Source organism: Pecten maximus, chromosome 4, assembly GCF_902652985.1.
Source record: "Pecten maximus chromosome 4, xPecMax1.1, whole genome shotgun sequence".
NCBI classification, from domain to species: Eukaryota; Metazoa; Mollusca; class Bivalvia; order Pectinida; family Pectinidae; genus Pecten; species Pecten maximus.
The window spans coordinates 5,293,367-5,314,477 of record NC_047018.1 but is presented as its reverse complement, the minus strand read 5'-3'; the positions used below and the strand labels follow the sequence as shown (position 1 = coordinate 5,314,477).

Genomic DNA, 21,111 nt, shown 5'->3' with positions numbered 1-21,111 from the left:
CGACCTGTCAAAGAGACAAACAGTTTGGGATTTATTATGATTTTCAAAATGGGCAAATTCGTATCTAGTGTACATCTAAGCCGGTCTAGCGTCAGTGTACAACGTACGAGGGGTGGTTGATATGCTGTGAGCCTCGTTTTGAAGGAGGTACTCAAGAATGTTTTTAAGTCCTACTATTCTCTGCCTATATAGGGCCGTGTACCCAAGGACTGGTCTCGTTCGGTTAGTTTATATCGACGAGGTAGCACTCTAACGTATACAACACAAGCGACTTTTGCAAAATGGACAAAATCGGTGAAAGAGCGATGATCCAATATTTTCATAAAAAAGGTTGAACACCTAAGGATATCCATTTAAGCATTGAACTGTTACCAAATGGTAGTATACAGTCGATATGAGTACAATTTGGGTGACAGATAAATAGAATGTCGCCCGTTAGGGCACATACTATGCTTCACTTCTGAGGCAGTAACGGGACAATATTAAACTTAAGCGCGGGGAAAAGTGTCTAAAGGTGTGTTATTCCATCAGGGCAATGCTCCTGTCATTGCCATGGCTGCCATTCATGAGTGTGGCTTTAAATTGATTGAGCATCCGCCTTATTCACCTGATCTCGCTCCGTGAGACTTTCATCTATTTCAGCTATTTCAGGCACCCAATTTCAGTCCGATGATTTGGTCATACATGCAGTTAAAGACTTTCTGAACAGACAAGAAAAGGAGTTCTATAAAAGTGGTATTGAGACCCTTAAACACGCTGGCAAAAGTGTATAGATACTGAAGGGGATTATGTTGAAAACAATACAACATGTCCGGCAAAATTTAAATCCTTCAATATGAGGCTCACAACATATCAATCAGCCCTCATACCTCTGGGTTAATTCAATGTACCTCTGAGTTCACTTCTACGCTCACATAACGTCAGTGTACAATGTACCTCTGAGTTCAGTTCTAAGCTCACATGACGTCAGTGTACAGTGCACCTCAGGTTTCAGTTCTAATGATTCAGATTTGAAAATTTCAGTTTAAATGTTTACTCTGATACCCCGCTACTCAAATTAAATACCACTTATTTCTTTTTCATCAAACCCATCATAAAAATTTTAGGGAGGCACACCGTATTTGGTATTTAGCCGACTCCTGACTCGCTTGTCCCGACTGATAATTAGGGACCTGATTACAGCGCCATATGTTATAGTCCGGAAAATCAGACGGGTGCTCTTTTGGTGTAGTCGTGAAAAGTCTGTCATCAGATAGACTGCTTTATTATTCCATGTGTTTCCTTTATGATTACGTGACGTCTGTTTTTATTGGTTCGGATAAGATAAGACTCCGAGGAATTATGATTAACCGTTCCATATGAGTAGACAAAGTCCAGTAATAGTCTCTATTCTATTTTAATTAATCAATACAGCTGTCTTTTGTATAATGCCAATGTCTCGTCTGGCGCATCAAAGCTAATTTCGATATCTGAGAAACTTGAATCCGTACGAAGCTTAATCAAACTCGGACAGATATAGTTCTAATTAAAAAAATCTAATACTTTCAATACTATTGAGATTAAATAGGTTAAGTTTTATTGTTTTAAATGACAGATCAAAGAAACACCGTATATGTCTGTGTTGTAATATACAGCTATGAATAATGTTGTCATTCTTAAGTTTACAGACTTCCCTCCATACATCAAAATGTCCAGTGTGATGTGTGCGAAACATTGACAATGTATCGTCAGCCATTTTCATATTCAAAATATACATCAGAGGCTTATGAAATAATTAAATGAGTCGAGCAATTTCAACTGCTTTACATGATCTAGTCTAAATTTACGTGAAACTGAAAGTAGAAACGGAAGGTAAAGGGGAATAACTCTAACTCACAAAAGTGCCAGACCCGCCATATTCGACAGAACAGGGTCCTTCCTTGGGTGAATTTATCTTGATAACAATATCAAAATGTATTCAGTGATAACTTTGAATCGAAATTACGTTTGAGGAACAACAGGCCTGAATAAGTGAAAGGTTTTCATTGATTTAAAACGTCGGATATAATGAAGTGGCTGTTGAGCGTCACCGGAATCTTGACGATATGCACGCCACAGCTTGTTCTATGCCATACAATTACCTTGAAGATGGGGTCAGGTTACCACTGCATGAACGTTACACAGGCCTTCCATAAACCCGGAGTTTCTGATAGAACAGGTAAGGTAAACAGTGTTTAGTCCTTATGACAAACATTTTGACTTTTCGTACAATAGAGCAATGTAGCTAATATTGGTGTATATTGGTAATGTTATATACATTGTTTTGAGTGTCGTCATGAACAGTCAGTTTTCCTCTCTGAGTGTTCCAGTATTGTTTTGTTTTTATTTATTGTGGTCTATATTTCATTAAGATAGGAATTTAAAATCTTTAGTTTAAACACCAGTCAGGCTTTGTTCCAGGTCATTCAGCTGTTAGACATTAACTTGAAATTTATAAAAACAGTTGTTTATCAAGAGATAATAAGCGCCAAACATGTATGGTATTCTAGTTTTGCATGATGGCTTAATAAAACAAAAGGTCCATGGGCCTTAATGCTCATCTGAATACAAACTTAAGATTTACACCACTGAGTAAAATCCCACAAAGAATTTGTTTTCCGTTACGGTAGTTTTGGTCAGCAGTGGGAAAAACTGGTTCCAACAATACATTGTATTCTGTGTTTACACACAGAAACTGGTTCCAACAATACATTGTATTCTGTGTTTACATACAGAAACTGGTTCCAACAATACAATGTATATTCTGTGTTTACATACAGAAACTAGTTCCAACAATACATTGTATTCTGTGTTTACATACAGAAACTGGTTCCAACAATACATTGTATATTCTGTGTTTACATACAGAAACTGGTACCAACAATACATTGTATATTCTGTGTTTACATACAGAAACTAGTTCCAACAATACATTGTATTCTGTGTTTACATACAGAAACTAGTTCCAACAATACAATGTATATTCTGTGTTTACATACAGAAACTGGTTCCAACAATACATTGTATTCTGTGTTTACACACAGAAACTGGTACCAACAATACAATGTATATTCTGTGTTTACATACAGAAACTAGTTCCAACAATACATTGTATTCTGTGTTTACACACAGAAACTGGTTCCAACAATACATTGTATTCTGTGTTTACATACAGAAACTAGTTCCAACAATACATTGTATTCTGTGTTAACATACAGAAACTAGTTCCAACAATACATTGTATTCTGTGTTTACATACAGAAACTAGTTCCAACAATACATTGTATTCTGTGTTTACATACAGAAACTAGTTCCAACAATACAATGTATTCTGTGTCTACACACAGAAACTGGTACCAACAATACATTGTATTCTGTGTTTACACACAGAAACTGGTTCCAACAATACATTGTATTCTGTGTTTACATACAGAAACTAGTTCCAACAATACAATGTATTCTGTGTCTACACACAGAAACTGGTACCAACAATACATTGTATTCTGTGTTTACATACAGAAACTAGTTCCAACAATACATTGTATTCTGTGTTTACACACAGAAACTGGTTCCAACAATACAATGTATATTCTGTGTTTACATACAGAAACTAGTTCCAACAATACATTGTATTCTGTGTTTACATACAGAAACTGGTTCCAACAATACATTGTATATTCTGTGTTTACATACAGAAACTGGTACCAACAATACATTGTATATTCTGTGTTTACATACAGAAACTAGTTCCAACAATACATTGTATTCTGTGTTTACATACAGAAACTAGTTCCAACAATACATTGTATTCTGTGTTTACATACAGAAACTAGTTCCAACAATACAATGTATTCTGTGTCTACACACAGAAACTGGTACCAACAATACATTGTATTCTGTGTTTACACACAGAAACTGGTTCCAACAATACATTGTATTCTGTGTTTACATACAGAAACTAGTTCCAACAATACAATGTATTCTGTGTCTACACACAGAAACTGGTACCAACAATACATTGTATTCTGTGTTTACATACAGAAACTAGTTCCAACAATACATTGTATTCTGTGTTTACATACAGAAACTAGTTCCAACAATACATTGTATTCTGTGTTTACATACAGAAACTAGTTCCAACAATACATTGTATTCTGTGTTTACACACAGAAACTGGTTCCAACAATACATTGTATTCAGTCTGTGTTTACATACAGAAACTGGTACCAACAATACATTGTATTCTGTGTTTACATGCAGAAACTGGTTTCAACAATACATTGTATTCTGTGTTTACAATTACGGAACTACAGTCATATTTGTGTCCGTGAAATTTTCTGGACCTCTCCGTCTGTATACAGTAATGTTGATTTATTTATACTATATAACATAGAAATCAACTTTTCATGAAACGCTGCCATATATGTATGTTACCATTGTATAAAAGTTTATGGAAGAGGACGTTTCTAAGTTGTTTTATTTGTCTCTAATTACATTTGAATTTTTCAAATAAATATGTTTAAACTAAATAGGATTTTCTATCGCAGCTATCATACAAAGTAAAGAAAGTACTGCGGTATCCTAGACCATGTAATTTGTTTTGTATTAGGGAGGTCACGTGCTCCATTGACTCGATAACACGTGTCCATCTGATGGTCCTTCACGAAGTGACCGATCCTGTCCTGTCGGCCTTGTTATAAAGTCTCTCTGGGTTTTTGTTAATTATATGTATAAAAATTCATCAAATTAAACTTCATTATCCCTTATGTGTTAATATTCATTTGATTTCCATCAAATCTGCTGAGTAACGTCAACAATTCCTGAGTAAAATGTAATAAACATCTAAAAATAATACGTGAACCAACCCTGTGCGCGCCAAGTTACATCCAAGAATGATACACAGAAAAAAAACATGTTTTTTTGTTGTTGTATCAAATGCCGAGAAGTTTAAATACCAATTCATGGTTTAGTACAGTTTTTTTATCGTGGAAATTTTTCAACTGCCGGGGAACTTAGGTTTTCACATTTTTTTAATATATAGATTCTGAATCATCACGTCTTCTAACACGTTTTGTGAGTAATCCTCTGGTATATTATTTGTGAGAGTCATTTGATTTATTTTTAGCATCCTCTTCATTTAAAGCAGACATTTTAGGGTGACAAAACAGTTAATCGTGGAGTATTGATTCCACCTATATTGATAAACATGATGTTAATTAAAACAAAAGCACGCTAACTTTATTACAATAACAAGATTTTCTTCATCCTTAAAATGTTCCCTTTGATTTCAGGATAATTTAAATGATGATAAAATCACCTAAATCAGCCACTTTTCTACTCCAACTAAGATTTGTGTGCGGCTGATAGAGTAGTTCCTCTGAGGCGATACCGCCTATGATCTGGTGGGCAAGCTGTCAGAATTTTGTAATATAATTGCTGGAGCTTTTTAGATATCTTTCGACGTGCATTTAGAAATTAAAACTAGGAAGTGTGTAGCAATATGTTGTCTTTGGCTGGCCCATTATGTAGTAATCTGTAGGGCGTTCATGGCGTTTAACTCTCCCTGTATCGATACACAACTAGCATGTTCACTTTGTGTATCGCTTTTATCTTCGGAGGTAGTTTGATGTTCTGTTTTATGTACATTTGATTTTACATTTAATGCTGTCTCCCAGTCCGAGGTTTGTCGATTGGACAATTACAGACGGACCTTATGACAAACAGTTGGCCAGTGGAGACGTACAGACTGTCATCTAAATCGGAAACCGGCAGCACTTTTGTTAAAAGTACAATTCCACAGCCTTGTCGGAATAGGCCGAGGTGTGCGATTGGATTGCGGACGGAGAGTGCCGATGTCTTCCGATAGTATCAGAGTCAGATCTTACCAATGAGGCCAGGTACACAATAAAGGTCATAGGTCAAGACTTATTATTTACAGCGAAATGTTCACACTAAAGTTAGATCGTGTCATTTACAGCGAAATGTTCACACTAAAGTTTGATTGTCATTTACAGCGAAATGTTCACACTAAAGTTAGATCGTGTCATTTACAGCAAAATGTTCACACTAAAGTTAGATTGTCATTTACAGCGAAATGTTCACACTAAAGTTAGATCGTGTCATTTACAGCGAAATGTTCACACTAAAGTTAGATCGTGTCATTTACAGCGAAATGTTCACACTAAAGTTAGATTGTCATTTACAGCGAAATGTTCACACTAAAGTTAGATCGTGTCATTTACAGCGAAATGTTCACACTAAAGTTAGATGGTGTCATTTCTGTGTTATTGGATGTTACAATGTAGTTTTATTACGATCTAATCAATCTGTATTTGCACCTTCTGGATACTTAGTTATCGGTCTTTGTGATAACGTTGTTGCAAAGTTTAGCTTTTAAAACAAAATCTATTAACTTGTATTACCTTTCAATAAATATGCAGTACCCAACTAGCAAATCTCATAAAGCTATTAACGAACTATTTCATTGTTGACTTAGCAGAATAATGGCATGTGATGACACGCGGAGCCAGTCTAACATTATACATGCACGTGCACTTGTACAAATGTACGATGTCAGAACGCTACTGATACGACTGAACCTAACCACGTGTGAATCTGAGTGGTAAGGTACATGTAGTAACGACCTGGTAGTAATTCAGTTATACCTACATCTACATTACATTGTGAACTTAATCAAAATTAAAAATATAGCTTGTGATCGATTTTTCCCGACAGTTCCAACTATTTTTACTGGAGAATTGGCCTTATACCTTGAATGTAGCACGCACTTTCAAAGTATTCGCTGACTCAACATTTTAACATGCCATTTACCCTAGAGAAACCCCGTCCTGTTTCCTACAGTTATGTGTTTTGTTTATTTATTTATTTTTGTTTTGTTAAATCAGTTTAGGTCTAGTAGAGTAAGTATATACTAAATAATAAAATACTCGATGTAGGGACGTCCAGGGAAAATTATCAGTACGTGTTGTTTTTAAGATTAAGCCAGGTTGTAGAGGATTGGAGAAGAGTTTACTGTGTACTTTTCGAGCAGTTTACGGCATGATCAATACATCCATCTCACTTGTATACGGATGAAAAATGACTTTAACAGCATAATTGGGTTTTAGTGTATATCGTTACGGATTTTAGTGCACAATTGTTTTTAAGTAGAAACATATATATCTAACTCTGGATAATAAGGCTGGCGAATAGTCGTCCACAGCGCTCCCAGTAAACTCATTGTCGAAGGCTTAATAACCAGCCTCATTAGGGACAAATAAAGTTACAAACACAAGACTCATAGGCCAGAATGTACCCATATTTCCCCATCAGTGCGTTTCACTCGTCGTGCAAACTAGACAACATTCGTGAAATATTGGTGTTTTTAACAGGTAAATCATGAAGTTGTATATTCATTACGGCTACACCATGACGTAAATGTTGTTTTACGTCAAATAGAATTGATAAAACATATGGTCTAGCGCCATTTCATTAATGACATTCACAGCGCCAAGAAATAAAATCATAGTCTTATTGCCATTTTGAATAGAAAACAAAACGCAATTAAGATATTGCTCAATTGTTTTAAGATTCACTTACATAAGATTATCTTTTAGATATATTAGTTGATGCTACATGATGTAGCCGGTTGCTTGGTCTTTTTGTACACGGTAAGACTTTTAAAATTCTCCTTCTGTAAGGATGACAGGATTTGGTCCATATTTAGTTTGAGCCATTTTTGGGAGAGGCAGCTTAAAAAGTAGGATATATTTGTAATGTAACTTAAATAAGAATATTTTGCGATAATTACTGTAATATCCAATTGAGCGATGCAGGCCCTCTGGGCCTCTTGTTTTAAGGTGAAAATGGCATCAATCTGTTGATGAATGTAATGGGTAGCTCGTATAAGTTACCTACATTTATAATCAACAGAACACAGCAGGATATATCCAAATACTCAGGTATCCGTACGCTCTGGTTGATTCTTGTCTATCAACACATTGCAATGCGGGACTCGATCCGGTGAATAAAAAGTTTAGTAATAAAAATATTATGTCCTGTCTTGAAATTAGACTGAATTGGCTGCCGTATTGTTTCCACTCTCTTTTTGCCTCCGCTTCGAAAATGCAGCTTAGCTGAGAGACATGGTATATATAAACAACTCGAAACATCTCCATTCTCGAAACTCCAGGAGTAACATTAATGGCTCTGCAGAGAGCGGAAGTGATCGTATCACCTGGAGTATCGTGTAGAGACCGGAAGTGATCGTAGCTCCTGGAGTATCGTGTAGAGAAGGAAAGCGGTCGTAGCTCCTGGAGTATCGTGTAGCAAGCGGAAGTGATCGTATCACCCGGAGTATCGTGTAGAGACCGGAAGTGATCGTAGCTCCTGGAGTATCGTGTAGAGACCGGAAGTGATCGTAGCTCCTGGAGTATCGTGTAGAGAAGGAAAGCGGTCGTAGCTCCTGGAGTATCGTGTAAAGACCGGAAGTGATCGTATCACCCGGAGTATCGTGTAGAGACCGGAAGTAACTCCTCGAATATCGCGGGTAAAAACCTCATTCCTAAATGTACCTGGACAGATACGTCAAAACAAGCCGCCAACACATATCCTATCTTAATAATTACTGTTACAGCTCACCATCTTCAAAACTTAGAAGATAGTAGGGTGTCAGTCTCCTCATTAAGTATACTACATGTACTTGTCAGTTATTGATCATTTTACTATCGTTTTTCTTATGCAATTATTTGAACGGCTCCTAAGTTTTGTCATGACTCACTTGTAGTTTGTAGAAGTGTTCCTCACGATCACTGTGTTCTTTGTATTTTGTAGACGTGTTCCCTCACGATCACTATGTTCCTTGCATTTTGTAGACGTGCTACTTGCATTTTGAAGACGTGTTCCCTCACGATCACTGTGTTCTTTGTATTTTGTAGACGTGCTTCCTCATGACCACTGTGTTCCATGCTACTTCCCTCAGAACTGTCTGGATAACAACACGTGTGCCGAGGGGACGTACGGTGTGAGCTGTGAGAAATGTGACCATAGGGCGTCCACACCTACAGGTATTATCTATGTGTCCACACCTACAGGTATTATCTGTGTGTCCACACCTACAGGTATTATCTGTGTGTCCACACACCTACAGGTATTATCTGTGTGTCCACACACCTACAGGTATTATCTATGTGTCCACACCTACAGGTATTATCTGTGTGTCCACACCTACAGGTATTATCTGTGTGTCCACACCTACAGGTATTATCTGTGTGTCCACACACCTACAAGTATTATCTGTGTGTCCACACCTACAAGTATTATCTGTGTGTCCACACCTACAGGTATTATCTGTGTGTTCACACCTACAGGTATTATCTGTGTCCACACGTACAGGTATTATCTGTGTGTGTACACCTACAGGTATTATATGTGTGTTCACACACCTACAGGTATTATATATGTGTCCACACCTACAGGTATTATCTGTGTGTCCACACCTATAGGTATTATCTGTGTGTCCACACCTACAGGTATTATCTATGTGTCCACACCTACAGGTATTATCTGTGTGTCCACACCTACAGGTATTATCTGTGTGTCCACACCTACAGGTATTATCTGTGTGTCCACACCTACAGGTATTATCTATGTGTCCACACCTACAGGTATTATCTGTATGTCCACACCTACAGGTATTATCTGTGTGTCCACACCTACAGGTATTATCTGTGTGTCTACACCTACAGGTATTATATATGTGTCCACACCTACAGGTATTATCTGTGTGTCCACACCTACAGGTATTATCTATGTGTCCACACCTACAGGTATTATCTGTGTGTCCACACCTACAGGTATTATCTGTGTGTCCACACACCTACAGGTATTATACGTGTGTCCACACCTACAGGTATTATCTATGTGTCCACACCTACAGGTATTATCTGTGTGTCCACACCTACAGGTATTATCTATGTGTCCACACCTACAGGTATTATCTGTGTGACCACACCTACAGGTATTATCTGTGTGTCCACACACCTACAGGTATTATCTGTGTGTCCACACCTACAGGTATTATCTGTGTGTCCACACCTACAGGTATTATATGTGTGTCCACACCTACAGGTATTATCTATGTGTCCACACCTACAGGTAGTATCTATGTGTCCACACCTACAGGTATTATCTATGTGTCCACACCTACAGGTATTATCTGTGTGACCACACCTACAGGTATTATCTGTGTGTCCACACACCTACAGGTATTATCTGTGTGTCCACACCTACAGGTATTATCTGTGTGTCCACACCTACAGGTATTATATGTGTGTCCACACCTACAGGTATTATCTATGTGTCCACACCTACAGGTAGTATCTATGTGTCCACACCTACAGGTATTATCTATGTGTCCACACCTACAGGTATTATCTGTGTGTCCACACACCTACAGGTATTATCCCTGTGTCCACACCTACAGGTATTATATGTGTGTCCACACCTACAGGTAGTATCTGTGTGTCCACACCTACAGGTATTATCTATGTGTCCACACCTACAGGTAGTATCTATGTGTCCACACCTACAGGTATTATCTATGTGTCCACACCTACAGGTATTATCTGTGTGTCCACACACCTACAGGTATTATATATGTGTCCACACCTACAGGTATTATCTGTGTGTCCACACACCTACAGGTATTATCTGTGTGTCCACACCTACAGGTATTATATGTGTGTCCACACCTACAGGTAGTATCTGTGTGTCCACACCTACAGGTATTATCTGTATGTCCACACCTACAGGTATTATCTGTGTGTCCACACACCTACAGGTATTATATGTGTGTCCACACCTACAGGTATTATCTGTGTGTCCACACACCTACAGGTATTATCTGTGTGTCCACACCTACAGGTATTATCTGTGTGTCCACACACCTACAGGTATTATCTATGTGTCCACACCTACAGGTATTATCTATGTGTCCACACACCTACAGGTATTATCTGTATGTCCACACCTACAGGTATTATCTATGTGTCCACATCTACAGGTATTATCTGTGTGTCCACACCTACAGGTATTATCTGTGTGTCCACACCTACAGGTATTATCTATGTGTCCACACACCTACAGGTATTATCTGTGTGTCCACACCTACAGGTATTATCTGTGTGTCCACACCTACAGGTATTATCTGTGTGTCCACACCTACAGGTATTATCTGTGTGTCCACACCTACAGGTATTATCTATGTGTCCACATCTACAGGTATTATCTGTATGTCCACATCTACAGGTATTATCTGTATGTCCACACCTACAGGTATTATCTATGTGTCCACACCTACAGGTATTATCTGTATGTCCACACCTACAGGTATTATCTGTATGTCCACACCTACAGGTATTATCTATGTGTCCACATCTACAGGTATTATCTATGTGTCCACCCTTACAGGTATTATATGTGTGTCCACGCCTACAGTTATTATCTTTGTGTCCACACACCTACAGGTATTATCTGTGTGTCTACACCTACAGGTATTATCTGTGTGTCCACACCTACAGGTATTATCTATGTGTCCACACCTATAGGTATTATATATGTGTCCACACTTACAGGTATTATATGTGTGTCCACACCTATAGGTATTATCTATGTGTCCACACTTATAGGTATTATATGTGTGTCCACGCCTACAGTTATTATCTGTGTGTCCACACACCTACAGGTATTATCTGTGTGTCTACACCTACAGGTATTATCTGTGTGTCCACACCTACAGGTATTATCTGTGTGTCCACACCTACAGGTATTATCTGTGTGTCCACACCTACAGGTAGTATCCCTGTGTCCACACCTACAGGTATTATCTGTGTGTACAAACCTACAGGTATTATCTGTGTGTCCACACCTACAGGTATTATATATGTATCCACACCTACAGGTATTATCTGTGTGTCCACACCTACAGGTATTATTCGTGTGTCCACACCTACAGGTATTATCTGTGTGTCCACACCTACAGGTATTATCTGTATGTCCACACCTACAGGTATTATCTGTGTGTCCACACACCTACAGGTATTATCTGTGTGTCCACACCTACAGGTATTATCTGTGTGTCCACACCTACAGGTATTATCTGTGTGACCACACCTACAGGTATTATCTGTGTGTCCACACCTACAGGTATTATCTATGTGTCCACACCTACAGGTATTATCTGTGTGTCCACACCTACAGATATTATATGTGTGTTCACACACCTACAGGTATTATATGTGTGTCCACACCTACAGGTATTATCCGTGTGTGCACACCTACAGGTATTATCTATGTGTCCACACCTACAGGTATTATCTATGTGTCCACACCTACAAGTATTATCTGTATGTCCACACCTACAGGTATTATCTGTGTGTCCACACCTACAGGTATTATCTGTGTGTCCACACACCTACAGGTATTATATGTGTGTCCACACCTACAGGTATTATCCGTGTGTGCACACCTACAGGTATTATCTATGTGTCCACACCTACAGGTATTATATATGTATCCACACCTACAGGTATTATCTGTGTGTCCACACCTACAGGTATTATTCGTGTGTCCACACCTACAGGTATTATCTGTGTGTCCACACCTACAGGTATTATCTGTATGTCCACACCTACAGGTATTATCTGTGTGTCCACACACCTACAGGTATTATCTGTGTGTCCACACCTACAGGTATTATCTGTGTGTCCACACCTACAGGTATTATCTGTGTGACCACACCTACAGGTATTATCTGTGTGTCCACACCTACAGGTATTATCTATGTGTCCACACCTACAGGTATTATCTGTGTGTCCACACCTACAGATATTATATGTGTGTTCACACACCTACAGGTATTATATGTGTGTCCACACCTACAGGTATTATCCGTGTGTGCACACCTACAGGTATTATCTATGTGTCCACACCTACAGGTATTATCTATGTGTCCACACCTACAAGTATTATCTGTATGTCCACACCTACAGGTATTATCTGTGTGTCCACACCTACAGGTATTATCTGTGTGTCCACACACCTACAGGTATTATATGTGTGTCCACACCTACAGGTATTATCCGTGTGTGCACACCTACAGGTATTATCTATGTGTCCACACCTACAGGTATTATCTATGTGTCCACACCTACAAGTATTATCTGTGTGTCCACACCTACAGTTATTATCTATGTGTCCACACCTACAGCTATTATCCGTGTGTAATAGAATACTCTATGACCGCCATGAAAACAAATCGAAGGTATTTTTACGGAGAGTGAAAGCCAGAATACAAGTCAGGATCGCGTTAATCGTGATTAATTCTTTTTCGACGAGCATCAGACCAGTTTTAGACCAGGACATTCCACTGTATATTTGCTTGGCACTAGAAGAAAGGAAACATACATGTTAAGTATTTAGCGACATATCTCAAGATTCCGATAGGGGTAATGACGAAATTAAAAGTAATATGTATTATTTATTATCTTATGAGCTGGTTTAAAGCCTACTTATATCATACAAGTCAGCAAGTTTTATATCAGACTCTGTTTCGCGTCCCGATGAAATCAATGCAGGAGTACCTCAGGGATCTATTATTGGCCCGTTTCTGTTCTTAATCTACATTCATGATATTGCTAATATTTTTTCAACCACTACGTTACACCTTTTTGATGATGATACATTTATTTTAAAATCGTCTATATGTTTTATATATATAGAGAAAATGATATGAATCGAGATTTACAAGTTCTAAATAGTTAGCCATGGCTCTTTAGTTTTAACCCAGAGAAGACTGAATTCTGTTTGTTATCAATACCTAAAAGTTGTCAACTTCATATCATGTTTGGAATGAATTTTTAATTTTAACTGAAATCCCATAAACATTTAGACGCTGTTTATTATTCAAGCGGGAAATGGTCTGAACCATGTACATTATGTCTATAATTCTGTAGTGAAAAAGATGAATGTACTCCTCGAAAGAAACATTATCGAAAATGTATACCACTTTCATTTGACCAGTTGTGAATATGCGTGCGAATTATAGAATGGGTGCACGCTCCAAGAATTTTACTTTAGGAAATACTCGGCTACATTATATGTCATTTTTTCTGCTTTTTATAGCGAAGACAAAATGAAATCTTCAATTATGTCATGTCCAAAACGGTATAACTCTTATTATTATTAATGATCTTTGACCACTAAATGTTGCTTATAAATACCAGTTTTTAGAATTTTAGAAGCGTCCAGAACTACATCAAACTGACGAAGGGTTCACGTTATGTGTTATATGGTAACACAGTGACCTTTCCTTCAGGTTGTTTGTTTGCTGTTTTTTTTGTGTGTTTTTTGTGTACGCTCTTTGAAACGAGAAATACATTGTGATCCTGATATGAAGTAGTGTCTCCATAATAGAATTATGATTCGCCTGTTTATTTCAGTATTCAATTTCATGTCCGGAGATCTCCTACTACATTGTTCAACTAATTTCTTTGAAACTACAGAAGAAATTCTTATTTAACTATATTTTCCAAAAGTTATCGCTGTCAATTGCTGACGTTGCAGACTTAAGTACTTGTTTTTTGCCTTTGTAGTGAAAAGTGAGACGCAGCCAGAAAGCCACTCTCACGGTGATGCAAATTATATTTTAATACAAGATAGTATAAAGCAATATATGTCATTCGACGGGCGTATATTGTTCCGCCCTGCGGTACTCGTGTTCGACCTTGTAAAACATAAAGCATGTTGATGAAGCTACTTGGTCCTAAAATGCATCTAGCAACCTTTCATGGAAATGCTACTCGATCTAACTTATATCTATTGGGCAATTGATAGATTTTAGTATAATCTTGGGTGAACACGTGCATTCAATGTGTATTTAAATTTTCTATCCTTTCTGTTTATTATCATTGCTTTTCCTCACTAAAAACACCATATGTTTCATTTTAATGAAAAAAAATCAAAATCTCATGAAACTTTCTTTTGCCTCGAACATGACACGAACACATGCTATTTTTGTTAAATATCCATATGTACTTAATATCGCTGTTAAATATCCATATGTACTTAATATCGCTGTTAAATATCCATATGTACTTAATATCGCTGTTAAATATCCATATGTACTTAATATCGCTGTTAAATATCCATATGTACTTAATATCGCTGTTAAATATCCATATGTACTTAATATCGCTGTTAAATATCCATATGTACTTAATATCGCTGTTAAATATCCATATGTACTTAATATCGCTGTTAAATATCCACATGTACTTAATATCGCTGTTAAATATCCATATGTACTTAATATCGCTGTTAAATATCCATATGTACTTAATATCGCTGTTAAATATCCATATGTACTTAATATCGCTGTTAAATATCCATATGTACTTAATATCGCTGTTAAATATCCATATGTACTTAATATCGCTGTTAAATATCCACATGTACTTAATATCGCTGTTAAATATCCACATGTACTTAATATCGCTGTTAAATATCCACATGTACTTAATATCGCTGTTAAATATCCATATGTACTTAATATCGCTGTTAAATATCCATATGTACTTAATATCGCTGTTAAATATCCATATGTACTTAATATCGCTACAATAAAACGTCGAATGAGACATCCGTGTGATATCTAACTGACCCAATGGATACACGTGGACACTCGGTATTAAGAGGGTACAAGATTGATATCAACATAAACCACGAGGCCGTAGTCGAGGAAGGAGACAAACACTAACGATGTGGGGGAAATGCAGAGAGGATATGTCTCGTAACCTACCACGCTTTGTACTATAGAGGATATGTCTCGTAACCTACCACACTTTGTAGTATAGAGGACGTGTCTCGTAACCTACCACACTTTGTAGTATAGAGGACGTGTCTCGTAACCTACCACACTTTGTAGTATAGAGGATATGTCTCGTAACCTACCACACTTTGTAGTATAGAGGATATGTCTCGTAACCTACCACACTTTGTAGTACAGAGGATATGTCTCGTAACCTACCACACTTTGTAGTATAGAGGATATGTCTCGTAACCTACCACACTTTGTAGTATAGAGGATATATCTCGTAACCTACCACACTTTGTAGTATAGAGGATATGTCTCGTAACCTACCACACTTTGTAGTATAGAGGATATGTCTCGTAACCTACCACACTTTGTAGTATAGAGGACGTGTCTCGTAACCTACCACACTTTGTAGTATAGAGGACGTGTCTCGTAACCTACCACACTTTGTAGTATAGAGGACGTGTCTCGTAACCTACCACACTTTGTAGTACAGAGGACGTGTCTCGTAACCTACCACACTTTGTAGTATAGAGGATATATCTCGTAACCTACCACACTTTGTAGTATAGAGGACGTGTCTCGTAACCTACCACGCTTTGTAGTATAGAGGATATATCTCGTAACCTACCACACTTTGTAGTATAGAGGATATGTCTCGTAACCTACCACACTTTGTAGTATAGAGGATATGTCTCGTACCCTACCACACTTTGTAGTATAGAGGACGTGTCTCGTAACCTACCACACTTTGTAGTATAGAGGATGTGTCTCGTAACCTACCACACTTTGTAGTATAGAGGATATGTCTCGTAACCTACCACACTTTGTAGTATAGAGGATATGTCTCGTAACCTACCACACTTTGTAGTATAGAGGATATGTCTCGTAACCTACCACACTTTGTAGTACAGAGGATATGTCTCGTAACCTACCACACTTTGTAGTATAGAGGACGTGTCTCCTAACCTACCACACTTTGTAGTATAGAGGATATGTCTCGTAACCTACCACACTTTGTAGTATAGAGGACGTGTCTCGTAACCTACCACGCTTTGTAGTATAGAGGACGTGTCTCGTAACCTACCACACTTTGTAGTATAGAGGATATGTCTCGTAACCTACCACACTTTGTAGTATAGAGGACGTGTCTCGTAACCTACCACGCTTTGTAGTATAGAGGACGTGTCTCGTAACCTACCACACTTTGTAGTATAGAGGATATGTCTCGTAACCTACCACACTTTGTAGTATAGAGGACATGTCTCGTAACCTACCACACTTTGTAGTATAGAGGACGTGTGTCGTAACTTACCACACTTTGTAGTATAGAGGACATGTCTCTTAACCTACCACACTTTGTAGTATAGAGGATATGTCTCGTAACCTACCACACTTTGTAGTATAGAGGATATGTCTCGTAACCTACCACACTTTGTAATATAGAGGACATGTCTCGTAACCTACCACACTTTGTAGTATAGAGGATATGTCTCGTAACCTACCACACTTTGTAGTATAGAGGATATGTCTCGTAACCTACCACACTTTGTAGTATAGAGGATATGTCTCGTAACATACCACACTTTGTAGTATAGGGGATATGTCTCGTAACCTACCACACTTTGTAATATAGAGGATATGTCTCGTAACCTACCACACTTTGTAATATAGAGGATATGTCTCGTAACCTACCACACTTTGTAGTACAGAGGACGTGTCTCGTAACCTACCACACTTTGTAGTATAGAGGACGTGTCTCGTAACCTACCACACTTTGTAGTATAGAGGATATATCTCGTAACCTACCACACTTTGTAGTATAGAGGATATGTCTCGTAACCTACCACGCTTTATAGTACAGAGGACATGTCTCGTAACCTACCAGACTTTGTAGTATAGAGGATATGTCTCGTAACCTACCAAACTTTATAGTACAGAGGACATGTCTCGTAACCTACCAGACTTTGTAGTATAGAGGATATGTCTCGTAACCTACCACACTTTGTAGTATAGAGGATATGTCTCGTAACCTACCACACTTTGTAGTATAGAGGATATGTCTCGTAACCTACCACACTTTGTAGTATAGAGGATATGTCTCGTAACCTACCACACTTTGTAGTATAGAGGATATGTCTCGTAACCTACCACACTTTGTAGTATAGAGGACGTGTCTCGTAACCTACCACACTTTGTAGTATAGAGGATATGTCTCGTAACCTACCACACTTTGTAGTATAGAGGGTGTGTCTCGTAACCTACCACGCTTTCACTGTATTTTTATCGGGTCACCCTATACACTGGCATGCATATGTAGTCGACAAAATTGCCGACACTTTATCAGTTACCACAGTATAAGATGGACTACCAAGCTCAGGCATAGATTGTTACAGTTGTATCTCGTTGGTTTCAACTACAAAGTCGGTAAGTCGAATCCCTGAGCATTTCCAAAGAGGAGGTAGTCGGAAGATTTTATTTTATTAGGTAAACAGGATTTAAATGATGTCAGAAGTATACACCAGAGTACTGTTACTATAACTTAATGGGTTGATAATAAACGGTAACTCTGTTACATGATGGCTAGGACATCTAACCCACCAGATAGCACCAAGCCATCTAACGTTGCTCATCTTAATGATAATGAACTCTAGTAAAATTAAACTGACATTTATTTGAAAAATTACCGATATCTGTGTAGAGCCGATCCGCGGCTTAACCTTAGGGGCAATAAATGCCTTAGCTGTGATCTAATTTTCACAACATACTTTTATTGAAAGATTACTTGGATCCCTTATGGCTAAATTGTTTCCTGTAAATTTCGAATAAAATTTAAACAAAAATTGTCGTATATCGGTGAAAGGACGGGTTGATCTAAAGTCAATCTAAGTCAATCATAGCGAAACAAGCTCAATCCTCATGTTTCCGTCCTTAAAACCAAACCCTGCATAGTGGCTATCCCTTTAGCCTTCACTATCGTTTAAATCACAAATCATGGCCCCAAACCAAATTATGTAGAGGATCACTGTGAATTCATAGTTTTTTTAAAGGACATAAAAACGGCAAAAGCCATGTAGAATATGAAGATACGTTGGTACGGGCGCGGTGTGAGGGGAGGGCGTGTTTTGTCTAGTTTTAGTGTACAGGAACATGAAATTAATATATACTTGGTTTTTCATATGACAACTGAAGAAGCTAGGGATATTGATATAAGGAAAGTTACAATAGCTATGTGTGATTTTATAAAAATGGTAGAACTTTAAATTTGTCAAAATAATGTGTGTACGATTTGTTTGACAAATAGTAAAACCTATCTTATTGCATGGCTGTGAAATATGGGGTTTCGATAATTTAGAAGCAATAGAACTTTCACAGTGAAAGTTTGGTAAAAAAATCTAAATTTAAAAAGAAGTTAACCTAGCTTTTGATTGGTCCAAATCAGATACTGTCCATTTGATGAAAAATGGTATATATATATTCACCGTGGAACAGTGTTCACTTTTACAACTTAAGTGTTACATTCTAAGAAAATGACCGCCATTTATTGGATTCTGATTGGTCAAAATTTACATATTGTTCTATTTCAATGAAAACTGGTTTATTGAGGTATTAGGGGATAGTGAATTTAACTGTATGGGTTTGGTTGTCATTGTAACCACTCGGAGGCTCCTGATTTGTCGAAATTTTGATATTTTTCGATTTCTATGAAAATTGGTTTATAGGGGTTTCAGAGACTGCGAATTCAACTACATGGGTTTCGTTGTCTTAGAGACCACATTTGAATCTTCGGGAATATGAAACACGTTTGGGGAACTTCTGTAATGGTTTGCCATCTTATCTTATCTGAACTTATAATTACTACATGTATTGATTGATTTTTTTTATATTAAAATTATTACTCTTTCAATTTTAGTTAAGGTTTGTAAAGGGCAGTGAGTTTGGTAGGTAGGGGGTTCCTAAAGTATGTAGAGGTCAGTGAGTTTGGTAGGTAGGGGATACCTAAAGTATGTAGAGGTCAGTGAGTTTGGTAGGTAGGGGATACCTAAAGTATGTAGAGGTCAGTGAGTTTGGTAGGTAGGGGATACCTAAAGTATGTAGAGGTCAGTGAGTTTGGTAGGTAGTGGGTTCCCAGTCACCTGCTCTTTGTGCCATTAATTCTACAATCTAAATTTATGATTAGAAATTAACTATTTTAAAAGCATTTTATAATGCCTTTTATTTGGAAAAATGATATTATTTTATTTTAATGCTCTTACTTAAACTGTTGTAACTCTAGTCTGAAATGACACTTGTGATATATTTAAGTGTTTATTCTTAATTATGTAATTGATGAGGAACTTTATCATTCTGTTCATACTTATGTTTGTCGCAACAATAGCTCGCATGAGCTAATGTTCTTTGTTTATATGTATGCGACGTTGAATAAAGTATCTTGTATCTTGTATCTTTTATCCACTACAATTAATGGAGAAAAAACGGCATCGGCACAGTTGAATGTATTAGCGGAGGAAACAGGTATCATTAACGACAATTCGTTCTGGCCTGAGAGAATCCGAATGAGAGAATGGCAGTCGCGATATGGCTGAAAGTGTTAATGCGTTATGTTGGAACATCGAAAGCACGTGCTGGGAAAACCATATCTTATCGACTGCCTTCAAAAATCTGAGCATTGGTTGTGTGAGTTAGTACTTCCTCTATGGATGGATACTCTTAAAGCTATTGGGTACGGAGTTATTGCTAAACCTGTCTTTGAATTAGATCCGCTTAGTTGCTCTCTTATATAAAGAAACGTCTTTCAGAGTCCAAGAGATCGAAGTCGATAGCCCGAGAATGGTATTGGCTGAGTTGACATTAGCGAATGATATAGTACTGTTTTGTGTCATGTATGCCAGCTTTTCGAGAAGGATTGAATTGTTCATAGAACACGTCCAGCTTCTAAAATGTCTACATACGGTTTACTCCGAAAAGGGTAAGGTTTTATTCATGTGAGATATGAACGTTAAAATACGTAGAAAACGTAAGATCGGATACTTTCAAGGGTGTTTAAACAGGTTTTATCTGATATCGGCGAATGTACAGGCTAACTGTATCGGACCAAAAGTACTTTTTTACTCAGACTGGCAATCAACACTTATAGACCATATAATTATTGAATCAAGTATGGCTGATTTAGTAGGCACAGTGGTTAATTTAGAGGAAAGCGAATGGAATCTTTCTGAGCC

General features: G+C 37.6%; 1 protein-coding gene across 1 annotated transcript in view; it reads left to right on the top strand.

The window, feature by feature from the left end:
• The first annotated feature begins 1,896 nt into the window (after nucleotides 1–1,896).
• Nucleotides 1,897–21,111, top strand: part of LOC117325043 — a 47,428-nt gene continuing 28,213 nt past the window's right edge. Inside the window, exons 1-2 of the mRNA XM_033880959.1 lie at nucleotides 1,897–2,197; nucleotides 8,955–9,083. Coding sequence (XP_033736850.1) covers nucleotides 2,047–2,197; nucleotides 8,955–9,083 — 280 coding nt within the window. The 5' untranslated portion in view covers nucleotides 1,897–2,046. The remainder of the gene's footprint in view (nucleotides 2,198–8,954; nucleotides 9,084–21,111) is intronic.